Here is a 20,343-nt window from a genome sequence, read left to right on the forward strand (position 1 = left end):
CTGGAACTGCAGTCTCTCTCCCAAGAGTCTGTGCGGGGGCAGATGTTTTGAAATGTTTCAAATGACTTCCGGTTATCTTCAGACAAAGGCAGGCTTGGTTACCTGCAGACACATTAATGGCGGAAAAAGGAAAGGGGAATCGCCACAATTTCTCTAGATTTCTCCTTTCCTGTCTTCGTGGTCTTGGTTGAAATGCTGGCGAATGTTTCATGTAGCCTCTTAGTTACTTGTTATGCCCATTAAGCTGCTAGGATGGCGGCTATTTATGGCTTTTTATTGGCGTGTTTTTGTTCTATTGATTTGTGGATGTTATAGCAATAATGGAATCGTACACAACAGAACGACAAACTCAATGGATTATTCTTCATCGTGGGCCATTCGAATACCACTGGTTCATTTTTCTAATTTATCTGATCTCCATGCGCTAGCAGACCGCATCGCGGACGAGGCAGGCCTCGTAAATCGCGGGCAAATTGGAGGTCTCAAAGGACATTACCTGTACATACATAATAATACTTTCTTCAATCAAAGCGGAATCAAAGAACACGTTCTAGGAAAAATGCAGAATAGCATTACGGAACTTTTAGCCAAACATCCAAGTATCGAGTGGTCAAGACAAGAAGTAGTTCGAATGCGTTATAAGCGAAGCCTACAATTTAAGGATCAGTATTTTCCAAGCCAATGGCACTTGGTAAGAGTCGATTAGACCTAATTAATAATTTATTTGAAATAGATTTTAGATTATCGCAAGAAGCTTTCTAAAAACAATATATTTGAAAGGTTAAACTAACATCTTTTTGATAGTCGTTATCTTAATGCCTTATGATAGGGTTAACTTGATGCAGGTTTTCTCTGAAAGTAGAAATTTTTCTTTTGTCCGTCGAGTGTTCATTAGATTTAGCTACTTTCAAATTAAAGGTCAAGGACTTATCTCAATATTGAACTTTGTTATTTATTGAAAGGGTGTCTTGGATAATGAGCAGCTAAGTATAGAAACGCCTTTACGATATTTCTCTATACCAATAACTGTCACTACAGACCCAAATTGATAAAATGCAATACATGCTATATTGACCATGGCCACTCTGCTTGGTCAAAATTACTCACCAAAATTAGGCTCCTCCAAAGTAGTGATACATGTATGAAAGTTTGCTGAATCTAAGAGTAATGAGAGTTGCATATTGTTATGTACTTTCAGAAAATAATACCAATTTTACACAATATGAGCTTGAGTATAAAGAAACACTAGAAATTACTTAAAATACTCCAAATTCAGACATAGTGCATAGACTTTTGAATTTTTTAGATAAAATGAAAATTTTCTGGGATCCATTATTTCCTTTATCTACCTTGCACAGTTTGACATAGTAGAAATATAAACTTTAATTTTAACATATCTGACTTTTTTATGGCAGGACAATTTACGATTCATAGGACATGATATCAATGTTACTGGTGTCTGGGAGAATAACATCACAGGACGTGGAATAGTTGTATCTGTTATTGATGATGGTGAGTAATCATGATTGGAAATACTTTGGAGGAATATTAGTGGTGATTTATAAAATTGAAAATATTCAACTTTACACTACATACAGTTTACTGTTACTATTCATTTGGTGTTATCCACTTGTTTTTAAGGTGTGGAATGGACCAATCCTGATATTCTTGACAATTATGTGAGTATTGAAGATGCTTATATACCCTGAGGCTCTCAATTCCTTTATGTGTGAATTCTCTGTTGTTGAAATAACTAGATATTCCACACTCATTGGAATCAGTCTTTTAATAACACACAACTCTTTAATTCTTATTTACAAGGTTGTTAAGATCTGGAATGTCCTTCTTCTTAACATCAATATACGTATTTTACCAAATAATATTGCTTTCAACCAATCTCTTAAAAAATACCATGGTGTTCAGTGACCTGAATATTAAACTTAATGCCTTTAAGATAACCATAGTTCATCATGTATAAATTGCAAATTGTGAGTAAACTAAAAATTTCTAAGCTTCAGAAGCTTCTGTAGCCTATACTCTTTTTACTGTAAAATAATGTTTTCTCTTGTACTATGCATATATTCACTCCTATTGGGAAAATGCATAGAGTGCAAATTTAAATTTAATTTTTAAGAAGTTGTTGATAAATAGTTTTGATTGCACCAGCATTTCATCATGATCTATCATCCATAAAAACAAAAATTAAGGCTAATTGAAGTTTGTTTCCACCAAATGTGTCATAAATCAAATTATTTCTAAATGAGTTTTGAGAGAATTTAATTATGAATTAGAATTAAATTAAAAAGTGGTTAAAGTTGTGTTGTACACCTTGATACAGAGTTCAGAAGGCAGCTGGGATATCAACTCCAATGACGATGATCCAATGCCAAGAGCAGATGAGGCTGGCTTAAATCATCATGGAACCAGGTAGACTAGAATAAAAATATTGCCATGATTCTTGTCATTGATAAGTTGACACATGCATAAAATAAAAATTAACAAATTAAATATAGGAAATTAAACTTCTTTTGGCTAGAAGTACAGATAAATAAAGCAGTTACGATAGTGCAGCCTACTTTTAGTAATTTAAAGTCTTGAGTATCAAACAGAGCAATCTCAGTTCTTGTTGATAATCATTATTTAATAATTATAATTAATTAATTGATAGTCACAGAATAATGTTTTGACAAGAAGGTATGCAGTGTACAGCCGTAGGTGATTATTGAGTCAAAACAATGATGAGAACACTGCAGTTGTTTGGTCCAGACCTAGAGTAGATTGGGCCCATGATCTCTTAAGTCACTTTAACCCTTTAAATGCTTAGAGTGACTAGCATCTTATTTCTCCTTACAATATCAGCTCCAAATCACACATAAGTTAATGAGAATAAAGGAAATGGTCACCAATGAGAGAAGTTCTGGATTATGAAACAAATTCTCCTCATCAGCCCCTTAGGGAATGTATAGGGAACAGTGTGGAGAATATGCATACTGATGTTAGGGTGGAAAGGGTTAATAGCACCCACTGAGTTCACTGTACCTTGATGTTGTTCAAGAAAGTTTCCATGAGAATGAATCACGTATTACAGCCAGTTACCCTTATAATTAAAGTGGGTTAGTGATGCTTTTGTGGAGAATTATGTTTACTGATGTTAGGGTGGAAAGGGTTAATAGCACCCATTGAGTTCACTGTACCTTGATTTTGTTCAAGACAGTTTTCATGAGAATGAACCACGTATTACAGCTAGTTACCCTTATAATTAAAGAGGGTTAGTGAGGCTTTTAGATGGGTGAGAGTTTTTCCATAAATAATTACGTGTAAATGTGTAATAATTTAAAATGTATTGATATGATATTGGTTGATAATTTAGAGATAAAATAAAGGTTTGGAATCATCTTACATCTTGTCTTTTGCAGCTTAAGTCAAGGCTAGGTGCTATCACACTAAAATTTATCTTTCCACCCATCAAATATAAAATTCAAAATTCCTAACTTTTGTGGCAGGTGTGCTGGTGAGATTGCTGCTGTGCCGAACACATACTGTGCTGTAGGTGTTGCTTATGGGGCAAAAGTATCAGGTAATAACTAGAAGATCACTTGATGATCAAGTTAAAAAATTTAGAGTCAATTACAATGAAATCAGAATACCCTGTACCACTGACAATCAATCAGCCTCTGCTTGAATTCTTTTTGTTTTCTGGAGGGCTTCTTGTCTGTCTTTTTCACTCATTTAAAATTTTTTTGGCTCATTTTTACTGGTTATTATTACAATCTAATGCACATTATGGTCCTTTTTTTCAAGACCTCACATTTTAATGAGTTAATTTTGAAACTGTGAATAGACTTTTAAGACTCTGCTAGGATTGCATGATCATTTTCTTTCTCTGTTTCTCTGTAAGAAGAACACAGATTAAATATTGGGATTTAGCAAATGATTCAGAGAGAAATTGAGTGGGATTCCTTTGGTGAATTAGCCCTAATTAGATTTAAGTGATATGGATTGAAACTACAATTTTTCAGTTAGTCAGTCTGTCAACAAAAAGTTCAAATGTTTGAGTAAGGACAACTTTGGTCTGGAAAAAGCATGGGTGAGCAATTCAGCCTTGGAACTGAGTTATTCCGTTTTGTCTAAATAGTAAATAAATAGCAGTCTTTTGTAGCTTGTAAGTAGCACACTACAAAACAATTTGATGGCTTTATTGCCAAATAGTCTTACAAGATAAGTTTTTGTTCTTTCCTTTCCATGTTTAATAATCAGTTTTGCTAAAAGACAGCTGGTAAGAGGGTGGTAATCTGAGAGTAAATTGAGCTCTCCAAAAATTCACTTCATCACCAAATTTAGTTCTTTCTGACAAATCTGATGAATTTCTTGACCAATGGTAGGTGTACGAATTCTTGACGGTCCAATGACGGACAGCCTTGAGGCCATGGCATTCAACAGTAAGATGCACATTAATGACATCTATAGCTGCAGGTATGTGGAAAAATAATTAAAAACAAAGATTTTAAACTCCATAAGCTTTTCGTAAGAGGAGAGAAAAATACACTTACAGTCCCCAAGTTTTAGACAGGCAAAGTGCTGGCTGGAAATGTTCCTCTTTATGTCCAGTTTATATCGTTTCTTTAAGCACCTTTCAAGTTACTGAAATTAATTTATTCGCAGTTGGGGGCCTGATGATAATGGAAAAACTGTTGATGGACCTCATCAATTGGCACAGGTATGTAAACCAATGTGCTTAAGTATAATTGAGAAATAATAAAAATATATGAAGTTCGTACTCCCGTGCTCTTCGGAAAAAAATATCTTTCCCTATTAAGTCAAGTCCTTTTCCATCTCATGCCTTACATACCTCCATATTCCTATTGCTCTATAATTATCATTATGATAACACATACCATATTGAGTAATTACGTTTTGTTTTTGTTTTCCTCATAGGCTGCTCTCGCTCATGGTGTTTTAGCTGGTAGGAAAGGTTACGGCAGTATTTTTGTTGTGGCATCTGGCAACGGAGGACATTTCAAAGACAACTGTAACTTTGATGGATATGCCAACTCCATTTACACTGTTACAATAGGTTTGTGCACAGATGAAGCTCTATCCATATAATTTTTATGTATCTTTGTCTGACTGTCTTTCACACTAAAGAGCCCAGAAACGCGGAGCCTTTCGAGAACGGTTTCAAAAGTTGACCATTTTGAAAACGCTTCGTTTTTAATAGGCTCCGTCTCTTGTATGGACAAGTGGAAACGGAGGCTTTTGAAAACATTGACTCGCTTTCACCTGCAAAGCTGGTAAATTGGGAAAGCTTATCGCGAAGCTGGTTAATTGGGACCGCTCATAGTCTCAAAGAATAGCCTTCATTAAGAAAGGTTTTTTTGTCTTGCGAAGAGCGTGGAACAAAGAGGAAAAGATTACCTTAACTACGCGTCGTCAATGTGGCACAGCAAATCATGACCAATTGCGCAGTTGTCTCATTATTAAAAATTTTGTCAATCATTTAATTGTAGGTGCTGTGGACGAGTTAGGAGATATGCCATATTATGCAGAACACTGTGCTGCCATGTTGGCAGTCACTTACAGCAGTGGACAAGGCATGCAGAGGAACATAGTAAGTGTTTAGATACGTATGCAAACCCTGTCTACAACAAAGTGGTGTTATTATGCTGTTGTGCTGGGGCAAAGGGATAAGGATACTTTTCGCAAGATTCCCGTATGACTCAACAGGCTGCTGTGCAAGCCACATGTATGGCGTGTATGCAAAGCCTATAAACTGTTCTTTCCTTCAGAACGTGATTGCAAACTCTGGTATCCCTCCCTTCCCCCCTTCCAAAAAAAACAAAACAAAAAAACAAAACAATGCAGATTGCTACCCAGGCCGGAGGTACATTTCTACCTACCGTAAGGTATTTGAGCTTCATCTTATGGCCACTTTTGCGAAATGCGATTTGTTGAAGTTCTTTTCAATGAAAAAAAAACGTTTTATACTTGTTGTTTTGCCCGTGTCTTCGGGATTCCCGCGGGTAGTGTCGCGCAGTAGTTATTCCCTTTGGTGACTATATATTTGATGCTGCCTTGCTAGGTGACAACTGATTGGCGCTTAGGGACTGGCACGGGTTGCACAGACAAACATACGGGAACCTCGGCTGCGGCGCCCTTAGCGGCTGGAATGATCGCCCTCATGTTACAAGCAAGGTAAGAACAACAAACAGCAAATACCCCCATGATACTGCTCAAAAAACTTTCGATAGAAGCCCTGAACCTATGCTGTCTCAATAGGGGCTTTGAGAGGCTTACATTGCAGGGGGAGAGGGGAGGGGACGAGGAGGATTGTAAGGTGAATTCAAAAGAAAGAAAATAAATATTTTCGGAGGGGGCTAAGTTCACTTGTAGATGGGCGTATTTACTGGGACGTTTATCACGCGATTGAGATTTTTGTGTAGAATTAGGTGAGGTTTTGATCGGAATTCTGCTGTTTGAAATAATCGAATCATTGACCAGGATTGTTCTTTTTGTAGACCATGTTTGTCATGGAGAGATGTCCAACATATTATTGCCATTACTGCTGTCAAGGTATAAAGAAATTTTAATGTTTGGTTGATTATTTATCTCACCGAAAACTGCCATTTTGTGGACGGTATAACGAACCCCTTTGTGACGAGTTGATCCTCACCAGTAATTCTAGAAAGAGAAGCGCGTAAAATCTTTATAAGGAATTCAAGTCTCGCTATTTTTCAATAGAATCTTTTTAATGGAACGGCGGGGGAATGTTATATCTTCTTCACACTTCTCTTTGCGAGAAGTGGGTGTAATGTCCCCTTAGTTTATCGAATCTAAGCCCCTTGGTTTTCTGTTGCGTTAACGTTCTACTGAGTCGTGAGTGTCTTGTACAACTGTAAGGTAAAAGTTTATATGGCCGTCAACGAGGTTCGCCATCCAAAACGACATCCCTTCGGGCCAAGAAGGGAGGGCTTTTTTCCCGGACAGTGGTTGAGTGTCGGGTCGCAGACTTAAAGGCTAGCCTCTTATAGCTCTTTTATCGAATTGTTTTTTTTTTGTAATGGTTATATTCATGTGTTTAGCACGATGTGGACGACAGTGATTATTATACAAATGGAGCCAAGTATCACCATAGCCACAAGTATGGATTCGGTCTTCTGGACTCTTGGCGACTGGTTAACACAGCTAAGGTATTCACGTATTTATCTTTATTGTAAAAGTGTAGATCTGTCGAATGAAGGGTTGGTAGTGAAATGTGTTTCTGTGCCATGAAGTAGAGCTCGTTAATCACGGGAAGGTATTCAGGAGGTACATCATTCACTATCAACAGGACAAGCCCTCTCATCAAGGATAGGCGATTCATTAAGATTAAAATCTGAAAAATTTGTATCTGTATTTGTGTTTTGCGATATTTAGACAGGCTGGTCCAGTTCCGCTCAGAGCTGGTTTAAATGGGGGGCCTGTATAAACAATGACAAGGTCAGACCACAACACCGGGGGCCATGTTCCGTGCTCTTTGTAAGAAGTGTGTGGGTTCTTAAATGTCCCCTGTTAGCCAGTAGCGAGAAGAGACAGGAGACGGGGTCTACGACTTATCGTCCTTATCCGTGAAGGCGAGAATGTCTAACTGTTTGCCGATGTAAAAGCAAAGGCAGCACATTCTCCTCGCTTATTTTAAGTCCGTGTGTGTTGGTCCGGTCTGGGACTTGAACCCTCGACCTCCTGCACGGAAGTCCGGCGCTCTTCAACGTTAGCTAATCAAGCGCGGTAAAATATATAAAGTGATACATCTGGTTGTGTTTTACTGAAAGTAAGTTTATCAGAGCTTTGTTTTCAACAAAGCAATATTTTTTTTTTCAGGTATGGAAGGCAGTGCCCTGGATGACATCTTGGTCAACACCCATTATTCATGTTGGAAAACAGATCCCGACATCAACCAATCAACTGATAGAAAAGTACTACGGTATGTACACCAGTTAAATTGTTTCTTTTGTAAAACATTGTTGAAACTCTGCCGCTAGAAACAACTCAATCCAAGTGGTTCTCGCTATGCTTCCTGTGATGTTAGCGTAAACTAAAACTAACACTTTTATTTCTTTTCTATACCAGTGTCTAAAGACAACGTCGGAGAGGTGGTTACTTTAGAACACGTCACCGTCACAGTAAGTAAAATTCGTTCATTTTCCCTTTTTTTACTCGATGATATGCGAAGCATGGGTATGAGTAATTTTGGGATTCGATCTGCAAATTTCGTGTCGTTAGCCCTGCATTAGGAATCTGGCAAGAGCGTGCTTCTTATTAAAGATGGCAGACTGATTGTTAAATATGGCGGATCAGCTGGGGATAGCCTTCACAACCGACGTAATTTGTTGACGTTTTTCAGTCGAATGGAGGTAAGCGCAAGGTGAGCGCGAAGTGTGAGTCACGTGTGAGGGGAAGAACGCAAAAAAAAAAAATGATTTTCGCGCTCCTCCTCATGCGCGTGAATCTTGATTCGCGCTCGCCTAGCGCTTGTCTCCGTTCGCCTGTGAAATGCAAAAAATTACATCGGTTCTGCAGGCTAAGCTGGGGAGGACTTTAGTGTGGATGACGGCTCAATTCTGTTTCTTAGAATTCCAGAATCATATGCATTTAGTACAATCACTGTACACTGTAGTTATATTCTGCACAGTATATCCACGAGTTCACTACAGCGTCACTTTGATTCCTCTCACCAATCAGTTTTCTTGAAAGAACTTTTTTTAATTCTATGTCGGAAGATATCTTGAAACAAACGATCAGATCTTATACTGTTCCTTTTCAGCATCAAATGATATAGGGAAAAAATAAGAAAAGAGAGGTGTCTTAATTATGTCTCTAAGCTGGCAAGAATTGTCTTACTCTACCTTTGCTTCCAGGTGAATCTCAAGCATCGGCATCGTGGAAACTTAATGGTCAGTTTAGTGTCCGCTGAAGGAACGACATCCAAACTGGCAACAGCTAGACAACACGATAGGTATGTTCAGAATCAGCCCGACAGCAGGCTCTCATTAATGGTCCTGTTGTAAAAGCATATCGCGGGCTACACGCGAAGCCTGAGTCGAACTGACCCGCTTTGCACCCTGGTGATCTAGAGGGGTCTGGCGCGAGAAATGAGACAGACCTCCCGCGTGCTTCCAACGAAAATATTATGGAGCTCATGAACCAGCGCCAATAAGTATCTTCTTGCAATGCTAGTTTACCATTTTTCTTTTAAGTGGAATTTAGGATTATACCGGCATCGGTGTATCGTTGTTGCAATGGCCGTAAGGTGTCCGATCATAACTCGTGGTAAAGAAGTAACTTTTTATGACATTGAATATCTGTTCCAACGTAGATCTTCGGATGGTTTCGTAGACTGGACGTTTTCCACTGTTCGATGCTGGGGCGAAAAACCACAAGGAACTTGGCAGCTGATCGTTATTGATAATGGTATGAACCAATCGTATGTTTTATGTGCTTTTAGTCCCATTACATTTTATTGTGAAGGCAAGGCAGTAGTATCAACTATCTGATCCTATTTGTCAAACCGTTTCTTTTCAGTGCCTTACTTTTACTGTTTATTTATAAATTCCTTTTCAGTTATATTTGCTTACCCACTACTAGATTGTAGTGTGCTAAGTGCATGCCGTTGTTTTAGTGGCCTACATCGCTGGCTGTTTCGTGTGCGTTAGGTGATGAGCAGCAAAGCCGCGAGTGGAAAGACTAAGCTATCTTCTGTTCCATACCTGTCGCGGCTTCACCGCTCATCGCTTTAGAGCGCAAAACCGCCAGCTACGCAGGTTAATGCAGCTACATTTTTGACAACTGCAGAGAAAAATCCGAAAATTTTTTTTTTTTTGGAGGGGGGAGGGGGGATGTACCCCACTACGCTTTCTGATTGGGCATACAAAATACTCGCACCACACCCACAAGAAATCAGATGCAAATCTAATACAAATCAGGCCTTGGTCACTTGTATTTTTCGTGCTCAAGTCGCTTAGCTTGTATTTTACGTGAGTTATCTTTGGTCCGTATTTGCTCTCGTTCTGGTTGGATCTTTATGAATGCAAAAGTTTTTGTTTCACAACCCTCAATCGACTTTGCATAAATCAGTAATCAATTCGCCTTGTTCCAGGTTTTGATCACAGCCGAGGTTTCCTGAAGGATTGGAAGTTGACTTTCTACGGTTCTTCCATGACACCAGAAGAGATACAGAAGAGACAGAGGTAAAAACATTTTTTTTCCGCAATCGAAGCGCAGCTTGTAAGAATAATCTCTAATCCGGCACCTCCGTAAATAGGAAATGGAAAGTTTTGAACACTGCTCTTTATTTACGAATTATTTAAAAAATAGTGCTAAAATGATAGAAGAGACAAAGATTGGCTCCTGCTAAGAATCTTCGGCCCAAATATAGCTTTTACCAGAGATAATTTTTCTGGCTAATGACGCAGTAAATCTTTGTTTTGATTGGTCTCTGTGATTACTTTGGTTTTGGTTTTTTCGACACTCAACTTAAGACTGCCGTAAATAGAAACTGATTCAAACTTAAACACGCGTGAAGCCTATGAACACAACTCCGGGAGAGGAACTCACTATCAGGAATTAATGATTCTCTTTAAAAATTTCCTCTATGAGTAACTTATGCATTCTTTTTTTTTTCAGATTGGTGGAGGAAGCTTCTAGTGGCAAGTACCTTCACAGTAACGATACTCCACCTTGTCCGCCCAGGCCCCCGCTGTACGCACCACAAGATGTTGTGTCCGAGAGAACGCTCAAGGTAGACTTGTGATACTTGAAACGTGATTTTTCCTATTCTTTGGATGCGTAAGATGACAATCTGACGAGAACTTGCAGTAGATAACGTGAATTCATAGGAATTTCACTTTTAGTGTTTTTGGTTCAAATCACACGACGGTTTGTTAGATTTAAGCTACGCTAATCCAATCAGATATGATATCAATGCCACATTATCAGTACTATGTTTCGTTTCCTTTTTTAAGTGGTCGCGTCTATATTCATCGAGTTCTTAGAGTTTTAGTCTGTTGTTTTCCCTTTTTTTTTTTACCTTTTTCTCCTCCTCATAAATGTCAGTTATGGTCAATGGTGAATCTCAACAAAAAATCTTGTTCTTCGACGTAGGTATTGCTTTTGCTCGGCGGCTTCTGTCTATTGGTGTCCATTTACTATACTGTCGACGTCGTGTTCGATTGCGAGGCTAGTGACGAGGGAAGCGCAGACACGGCGAGTGGAGAGCCACAGGAGGAGACTCCTCTGTTGTCTAACAAACTGGCTGAAGAGGATCAGATTAGACTAAGGTAACGTTTATGATCATAATCTGAGCTCATTTTTGGTCATCACGGGGCTATATATGATGAGCAATTCTTTAAAGAAATTCTTTGACGAAGATAAAAGTTCATAAAGAGATGAGAAAAGCGACTGTTTATTAAAAAAAAGGAAATATTTTTCTTTTTTTCTTTTAATTGAAATCATATCGAAAGATATTTTGATAGTTAAGTTGAGGTCAACGCCAAGCCGATTACATGAGGTTTTCTTTTTTCATCATTCTTTCTTTCGCTGGCTGATGCTCTGGCGTTTGAGTTACTAAGAGCTCTTTGGTGAGCATAGTGGATCATGTGATGACCTCATGGTTTGAAGTAGAAATGGCCAACTGTTAGGGAAGTCTGATGAAATGCTGGGGGTGGGGGGTAGACTTGTGATGGACTGGCATCCGAACTAGGGGAGAGTAGAAACACTTTTAGAAGCTTCATGCTATGGAAACCGGGATAAGCTCAGAGTGCATAGGCCAATTGGCTCAAGTACAGACTTAAGCTCTGGTGAGCTTGTGAAAAGAACTATGTAGGGACACAGCTGACAAGCATTCCGTGTATTGCAGAGATTGGCGATGTCAAACGCGTCCTGTGTAGATGTACAGGAGAAAAGATAACAGACCTTCATTTCAATCTTCGCAAGGGTAGATCTTGGAATTTTTGGCATGGAGAAGTTGGAAAGGGGGGCGGGGGGGGGTTCCTAACTTTAATCCAGAAATCCAGGATATTTTATTTACACTACGGCCTGAAACATTTTTCAAGGCGATTAAACTTAAAATTGTTCACATCGAACAATGGCATGCGATCCTGTCGTTGCGAGAATTTTGGTGGCAGGGAAGTAGTTGAAATAACCCACGGGTGTGATGAAGGGGGGGGGGGGTTGAATCCTGACCTTCGGACCCTCTCCCAAGATCAGCCAGTCTTATGAAAAGGGATTTTATAGTATATGTGATTTGTTTGTTTGTTTTGTTTTACAAATTCAGTCATATTTTGGAGAGAGGCGCCAAGAAGGGAGTTACTCATGATGATCGTTCTAAGGAAATGGATCACGTAGCCCCAAGCAAGCATTCTACTTCCCCAGTGGACGAGAAAAAACGCGTGGAAGAGTTTGAAAGAAGACTTCGGTTTGCCATGGAGCAGAGTCTCTATCTACAAGCACAGCACCTGAGTGCTATGGATAAGTTTGAAAAGGACCTGACAAAGGCTACAGAGGACAGCTTACTCACTCATGCGCTTCATAAGAGTCGTTTGGAAGAAACAGACGCCAACAAAAAGAGTAAAGTACCGCTTAAAGGGATTTTAAAGAAACCTCGAGGGTATGTATTGAAAACAGACATGGTTACCGCGTGAAAAGCAAACGTAAACTTTTTTTTATTTGTTGGGAAATATGGACTAGATACAGATTTATCTCACAAGAGATTTTATTTCCTTATTTCCGCAATTTACAACGTTGAAGCGGCTTAGCAAACATTTTCTCCTTTCCATACCTTTATGACACGACCCGTGCTATATAAAACGTGAAAACACGATAATGCAGCTTTAAGAACGTGGATAGTTATATAATTATAAATAATTATGAGTTGTTTTATTGCAGCGAGTTACCAATCATTGTTTAGTCGGACGATTTTGGTTGTGTCGCAACAAAATTTGCCTGATCCCAACTTTAAGGCTTTGTAGTAAAAATTTGCCTGATCCCCCTATAAGGCTTTGCAGTAAAAATTTGCCTGATCCCAACTTTAAGGCGTTGTAGTAAAAATTTGCCTGATCCCCCTATAAGGCTTTGCAGTAAAAATTTGCCTGATCCCAACTTTAAGGCTTTGTAGTAAAAATTTGCCTGATCCCAACTTTAAGGCTTTGTAGTAAAAATTTGCCTGATCCCCCTATAAGGGTTTGTAGTACAACTAATGATCCCCCCTTATTGGTAGTCAATTTTCTTAAGTTCTCCCCTTTTATACTCTGCGACGACTGATCCCCCATCCGTTTCCCTGAAAACCATATGATTACCCCCTTCGCCTCTGACCTCCCCCCCCCCCCTTCGCCTCCACACACACACACCAGACGATAAATGTTGACTGTCCCTGATTTATTTATTAATTTTCTATTTCAGTCGCAGCTCAAGATAGCCATAAGAGATCTTCATTACGGTCTGGGAGATGTTATTTTGAATCCTACCTATTATTCAGCGAGAAGACGGGTTGGATGCGCTGGGCAGCGATTGAAAGAATCCTCCGTATGAGTTAAATCGTGTTCAGAATTTCAGTCATGGAACTTGGCCAGCAGAAAAAAATTGGTGCTGACAGTTTAAAGTAATACCGCACATGGTTTGAATCCAGGAGTATCGGTCTATTTTGTGGTGTAACTTTTCAAGTAGGAGTAGGCTGAAAAATGTAGTTTTTAGCAACAATATAATCGACAACAATTCTTTTTAGGGTTAATCATACCTTAGCGATCATACCACAGGCACGACGCTGGTAACTTTGACGATTTTTATTTACTGGTTAGATATATTAATTCGTCTCGAACCTCATTTTTTCGCTCTACCTCTTGTTGCTCACATTTCTGAATAAGCCGGGACATGCAATTCTGTGTTCATGACCTTTCCCGCCGTTCCTAACAGTTGCAAACCGCACTGTTTCACATGGAGCTCTGATTGGTTTATTTAGGAATTTAAGTGCGTCCTGATTGGTTCGATCTGTTGTATTATACGGGCAGTAGGGCAGTGAGTAAGATACTTTTTGAAGGAGAGGTGTGACTTTTTAAAAACGAACGTCGTTGAAAAACCATGGGGGAATACGGTTGGAAGCTCTGTGAAACACTGATAGTTTTTATTACTCCCATATTAACCATTTTAGGCGGTTTATAGTCATAGTATAAGGTCTACGTAGTAACTTTCCATGGTAACAATCTTTGTCATGATCAAGAGTAATGTGAAGCTTAAGAAAATAAAGTTAGACGATGCTTAATGTTAATTAAATGCAAAAAAGGTTTATTTATTGAATTTATTCATATATTATTACAAATAGTATTAAATGATAATTTATAATCATCATGGTAGGCACTTCGTGTCTACAACGTGGTAATTTGGACAATTTAATATTTATTTGATGAGTACTTTCCGATATAAATAGAAATAGGTTTGTTTCTTGACTTACCTGGTGGTAAAGACATTAAAAATAACTTATTAGCAGCAAAGGATCAAAGGAATATATTTTTTTCATGGCCAAATAATGCACCGTAAACGCTTCAGTCAATGTTGCAAGTGATTAACGATTAAAGTTACAATTAAGGAACAATTAGAGAAAACATAAATACCTGTTACTAACTGAGTTCAAGGTCCTTAGGGTAAGTTACAGATGAAGTTTTTTTTCCTTCAGGTTTATGACCTAAGGGCGAAGCAACCGGCCCATGAAATAAAAGGGGAGGGGAGGGAGGTTAGGTTGCATAACTTGCAGTACAGACCGAAGAGGAAATCTGTTACACAGCTCCGGTGTGTCTGGCAGGTTTCACGCGAAACGGCTTCAATTAACTGACCCATTTCGAAAGCAAAATTAGCCAGTTTGAAATCGTGGTTTAATCAGTGAAGTACGCCTCGTGGAATTCACCATAACTCCTGTAGTCACGGAAAGATTTTAAATCTACAAAAGCGAAATTATCTCTGCCATCTTCTTTACGACTTCTTGTTATTTAACGATTCAAACAATCTAAGCGTTTATAATAATCGGCCAAAGGGAGCCGACATTATTCTTTATTTATTTCAGTTATTTCTTTTGCTTACGTATTTGTGAAAATTATACAATAAATAAATGTTTTTATTGAAGGCTGTCCATTCTTTTTTAGAACTTAGCAGTCCGACGGACGACTTGCTCAAGCTTACACTACAAACGCGTGGACTTTTGTCATTCAGGGGTGGGTGGGGTGGGTTGGGGTGCTTTCCAACGAAGAAGGTCAAGGATACCCACATATACTTAGTTTGCACTTTCAACAAATGCATAAGATCTAAACGCAAGCACGCAACGAATTCGACATAGGAAAGCGCTATAGTTTTTTGTTTCTCGGTTTTTGACACATTGAATGCAGCAGTAAATGACAGGAGCCAAATTGAGTGAATTTCAATCCATTTCACATCAGATGAGGCCCAAATCATCATATCAACTTCTCCTATGGCAGTCATTTTTGCCTCTGACGTGAAATCCGCAAGACCGTTGTGGGCAGATGTTGAGCTGGTTAACATCGTCACAGAGAGGCTGGCTCTTTGCAAACCCCTTCCTCCAATCCCCACCTCCCATCTAAGGAAACCAGTAGCTTACATTTTGTGGCTCCTAACCCATGTCTTTACAGAATCACAATGGGTCTAGGTAAAAAGACTGAGGTTATCTAGGGAGAGGTGTTCAACACAAGCTGCCTAACCGCTCCAACAGTGTTCAAGGTGGCACTTTAGTCATGGGGGATTACTTCTTTATGCCCTCCTACCTAAGGTCATTCCTGAGAAATCCTTGATGAAATTTATCACTCTCACCAACTAAGCACTCGTCGCCTCTAGGTTCCAAGTTACAAGCTTCCTTTCCGAAGTTTTCAATTTTTTTTCCAGGTTTGGCAAACTACTTCATTACTTAAAATTTTAAAGACAGTTGTTTCACATGCAGGTCTACACACTTGCACATTGAAATGTTCCAAATCAAGTGTCACTAGGCTGTACACCTAGACATATCAAATGCTGTCCTGAAAGCAGAGTTACATTTGCATTCTACTTAAAGTCTACACTGTCAAGACCTTGCATTTGCAGTTTACTGAGTCATTTGAAACCCTAAATGAGTTTGTTTTATCTTGATTCGTACAGGAAATTTTTAGTGCAATACAAGCTAACAAAAATTATATTATTCAAGTTGTTAAAGATCATAAAATTTCATTCCCTGGAACAGCAAGAATTATGGGAATTATTTTCCAAAATGTTGATAAATAATTAACAGCATACAATACCATAATGTATTTATTTTCTTTATCTGCAAACTTTTCAAGTGTTTTAAACACTATTGGATCTCATTGCTACAAAGATTCTGAATGACAAGAAAATAATTATAATAATAGTAAATAAGATATAATAATAACAAAAATAATAATAATAATAATAATAATAATAATAAAATAGCACTAATAACATAACACATTTAACCAAGGTAAACCCATCAGCTGAAGCTGATATAAATGGGTGCCCTGGACAACTATAAAATTAACAATTGAAGAAAAAAAAACTATTTAAACAGATGAACCATCAGAAAAATGTAAAAACTGTGTACAATGTCAGTGGATAAAAATTAAGAATTATACAACTAAGTAAATTAATATATATATTTATAAAAGCAAGAATTCTTGATTTACGACAACACCAAAAAGAGTTAATCAGGAAATCTTCTCACAAAGAGGAGGGGCTATCTTATTTTACTTTTAACAAAATCAGTCAGTACTCCCTGCATGAATGGTATATGATTGCCAGCCTCAGAAACCCTAATGGCAGGTTATTTAAATAAAGTTCAGCTTTTGTTTAACAAAACCATACTCTAAATGATCTTCAATTTAGTCAAACCTTTTTATCTGATCATTCATATTGTGAAGAGTGTCAAGAGGGCCAAAAGCTGACAGTGGAAGTAACATATATTTAATTAAATCAATCGTCTTATGGACAATACCTGAGGCCCATCGCTTACAAGAAACTATGCTTTGGGTTAAACTTCCTGTATTACTAAATAATCAGCCCTTAGAGTTCATCTATTGCAGTTTAAAGCTAATGTGGGGAACAGTCACAGTCTACCAAAACAAGATTAGTGGGGCAACTTAAATAAATGCTTCTCATTGGATTTGCTGTCTGAGGACTTTCCTTTATAATAAATCTAGTGATACAGACTTACAAAAACTTAATAATTACATTAGCTCGCATTAGTTTCTATTACTCATATATGTAGATTGTGTGATTTTTTATTACTATAAGTATTTAAGGTTGAATGCGTATGCCTGTTGTTTGGGAATGAGGGCTATTATTTTTTAAAGTGTGTTTTTAGAGAAGTCATGTCTCTTTTTCTTATCCTTAGGAGAGTTCATAGATTATGTTTTGTTTTCTGATGGGTCATGATGATGAGTCAACGCAAAAAGTCCCCTTGTGTGACTTGGAGAATTTTCCTGGATTCAATAAATTTGTTGTATGTATACCTTGCCATTCATGCTTGCCCCAAACATGGCTTTCGGTCTTTTTACTGCATTGAGAAAGAAATAGGTCATCTCTATCTGAGAGAAAACAGATCATTCCACATCTTTCCTTCCAGTGAGTGTTCAACCTTATGTTAAAAAGCCTTACTGCAAAAGTTTTCATTGTTTACAAAGGTCTGGGAAGCCAGCTTTCTCACACATGAGCTTCATCTCTGTTGTAACAGTGCTGAGGAAGACATGAGGATAGTGTTGATTCAGTTGTAGAACTGTCTTCTCATTGACTTGATCACATCTGACAAGTCCTAAAACAATCATGCAAACACAAAAATCAACAATGTAAGTAATGTTGAACTCCCACACTGCCATTTAACAAACTACTCCTCACACCTGCAATGATAATATAAGGTAGCCTTCCTTCTTTACATCCCACATACAGAGATCCTTATCGTTGCCTGACAGATATCAGTTTTTAAAATTATCCTATTGAATGACTTTATAAAGAAAAAATTAAAAAAAAGCCCAAGTAACATAATGGACAAGAGTGCATTAACTGTTTCTTGTTCCAACTGCTACATTGTCTCTTACAGACATTTGCAAGGCCATAATATACAAAATGCAGTCGACAAGTTTTCTCTTATAAAGACGGAACAATTATGCTTCAAAACAGGTTACCCTTTATAGCTTCAGAGTCTGCCAAACCCATGCAAAAAACATTTCTGGAAAATCTTGCCAGATACTCTTGATGTCCATCAACATGAGTCAAAACTTCAATGGCACTTGCAGACTTCTAGACTAAAGAGGAAACTTTACCAGGCATTGGTAGTGTTACACACCTAAATGTTTAAGGTGAGGACATCCTTTTAAGACAGTTTTGACTCCTTCATCTGTAATCTTTTTGCACCAACTTATGTCCAATCTCTCCAGGTTACAAGTGTGATAAGTGAAGGCCTTCAATCCTAAATGATAGAATTACAAGCAAGCTTGGTGAATAATTGATGTGACCAAATAGTTACTGTGGTAGGATACATCCTGGGTCTGAAGGTTTGTCATTCCTGTGTGGTCTTCCCATTTAAAGTCTCACTGCAAAAAATGTGTTTCTTTGAAACTGTCACACCATGTACAATGTTACAGCTGTACTTATTTAAAACATGAAACTTAATATGTAATTTCAAACAAGTGTCAGGAATTATATTTTTATCTACAAAATTTGACAATTATTTGTTACTGCTATTTCTCCTTACAATATCACCCCTAAATCACGTATTAAGGTTACAAGAATAAATTAAATGATCACCAAGTTAAGATGCTCTTGATTGTTGAACAAATTCTCCTTTTCAGTGCTAAGGAAATGTATAGTAAATGGTATAGAGAATATGCATACTGATGTTGGGGTGTAAAAGGTCAAACTACTCACCATCATCAGTAATTTCACAGTGCACCAAGTACAATCCTCTTAAAGAAGCACAATTTGAAAGAATATACTCTAGAGATGAATCTGTCACATTAGTGCACAGACTTAAGTTTAGGACTTTAAGATATTTGCAACCAAACACTACTTCCTTCACCACATCATCAGTGAGACTTGAAAAACAACGGAGATCCAAAACAGACATATTCCTGCAGTATTGTGAAATGTGGAGTGCTGTCTTCGAAGTAATTGTACAGGAGTTAAGATGAAGTCTTTCAAGCAGTGGACATCTTTGCACAAGTTCACAGACCCCAGCATCTTCACATTTACTATTGTATTCTACAGAAATGCTTTTAATTTTTGGACAATTTTGTGCAACTGCAAAAAGGCTTTCACAAGTAAGGGAGCGGCACTGGTCCATAGTGAGTTTCTCTAATTTGACACAACCTTGACAAAGCTGAAAAAATAAAAACAGTAATAACCGGAATGTAATAAAACTTTGAACTCCTAAAATTGCATTTAACTGGGGTCAATGAACAAAGAGAAGTTGAAAAATAATTTGTGCGCAAAATGTGAAATTAAACTCACCTCTTTGACTCCACAGTCTGTCACACGACACAAGCTTATGTCCAAAAACTTAATGTTCTGACAACTCTGTCCAATTTCAGTGAGACATTTATCAGTCACAGCCGAGCATCTTACAACAGATAATTCGACTAAATACCGACACTGTTGCAGAGCCTTGATCAAACCCTCTTCAGAGATGTTAGCACATTCTGAAACATCTAAAACAGTAGCAGTCGATCCATAGTTTGTTAATCGAACAAGAACTTCATCGTCCACCTTTTGCCTTTTCGGGAGCTTCAGTATTCTCCAAAGGCTTGGATCAAGAGTTGAATTATACCAACGCTTACAAACACAAGAAGCTCGGCCCAAATCTTTCACATCTAAATACGACATGATACTCAAGAGCACAACTTGAGGCAGGCTGTTCATATCCATTGGCGAGGCGTTCAGACCTTGTCTCGTCTCCTTTTGACCACAGTTTGAAGAATTTAAGTTCAAGCCATTTTCCATATTTTTATGCATTTAGTACAATATTAACAAAAGAAAGGCTTGAAATCCAGCGACGAAGTCCATAAATTACTTTGGAATATGCACGGATTTCCTTGGAAGGTCGTAAAGGACTAGGTTCCATTAACTCATCATGTATCCTACATGTAACGTCCACGGTGCGGAAACTCATTTTAGTCTGGATAACTACGAAAGGCACAGTCCTCTTTCCAAGTGAATAAAAACTGACTTGAATATAACTTATTATGCGTGAGTATTTCTTCACATTTTTCAGAATCTTTTATAAGCTGTGAGAAGAATTGATTTTAAAACATTTCAAGTTAGGACGCAAAATGTAGC

General features: G+C 38.0%; 2 protein-coding genes across 2 annotated transcripts; one reads left to right on the forward strand and one right to left on the reverse strand.

Moving 5' to 3' along the window:
* Positions 1-107: 107 nt before the first annotated feature.
* Positions 108-15,114, forward strand: LOC131796427 (proprotein convertase subtilisin/kexin type 7). Its single transcript, XM_059114011.2, has 21 exons — positions 108-691; positions 1,416-1,512; positions 1,642-1,679; positions 2,339-2,427; positions 3,504-3,577; positions 4,383-4,473; positions 4,663-4,717; positions 4,936-5,074; positions 5,508-5,608; positions 6,080-6,192; positions 6,516-6,570; positions 7,080-7,187; positions 7,858-7,960; positions 8,107-8,159; positions 8,895-8,992; positions 9,353-9,447; positions 10,133-10,223; positions 10,660-10,774; positions 11,137-11,312; positions 12,308-12,640; positions 13,432-15,114. The coding sequence occupies exons 1-21, from the start codon at positions 233-235 to the stop codon at positions 13,445-13,447; spliced, it is 2,499 nt and encodes an 832-aa protein (XP_058969994.1). The 5' UTR covers positions 108-232; the 3' UTR covers positions 13,448-15,114.
* Positions 15,115-16,293: 1,179 nt separating this feature from the next.
* Positions 16,294-20,302, reverse strand: LOC131796429 (F-box/LRR-repeat protein 17). The gene is made up of 4 exons (XM_059114013.2): positions 19,519-20,302; positions 18,937-19,387; positions 18,356-18,478; positions 16,294-17,824 (listed from the first exon to the last, which is right to left on the reverse strand). The coding sequence occupies exons 1-4, from the start codon at positions 20,017-20,019 to the stop codon at positions 17,682-17,684; spliced, it is 1,218 nt and encodes a 405-aa protein (XP_058969996.1). The 5' UTR covers positions 20,020-20,302; the 3' UTR covers positions 16,294-17,681.
* Between the last annotated feature and the right edge of the window lie 41 nt (positions 20,303-20,343).

The sequence above is a fragment of the Pocillopora verrucosa genome, chromosome 1 (assembly GCF_036669915.1).
Source record: "Pocillopora verrucosa isolate sample1 chromosome 1, ASM3666991v2, whole genome shotgun sequence".
Taxonomy (NCBI): Eukaryota; Metazoa; Cnidaria; class Anthozoa; order Scleractinia; family Pocilloporidae; genus Pocillopora; species Pocillopora verrucosa.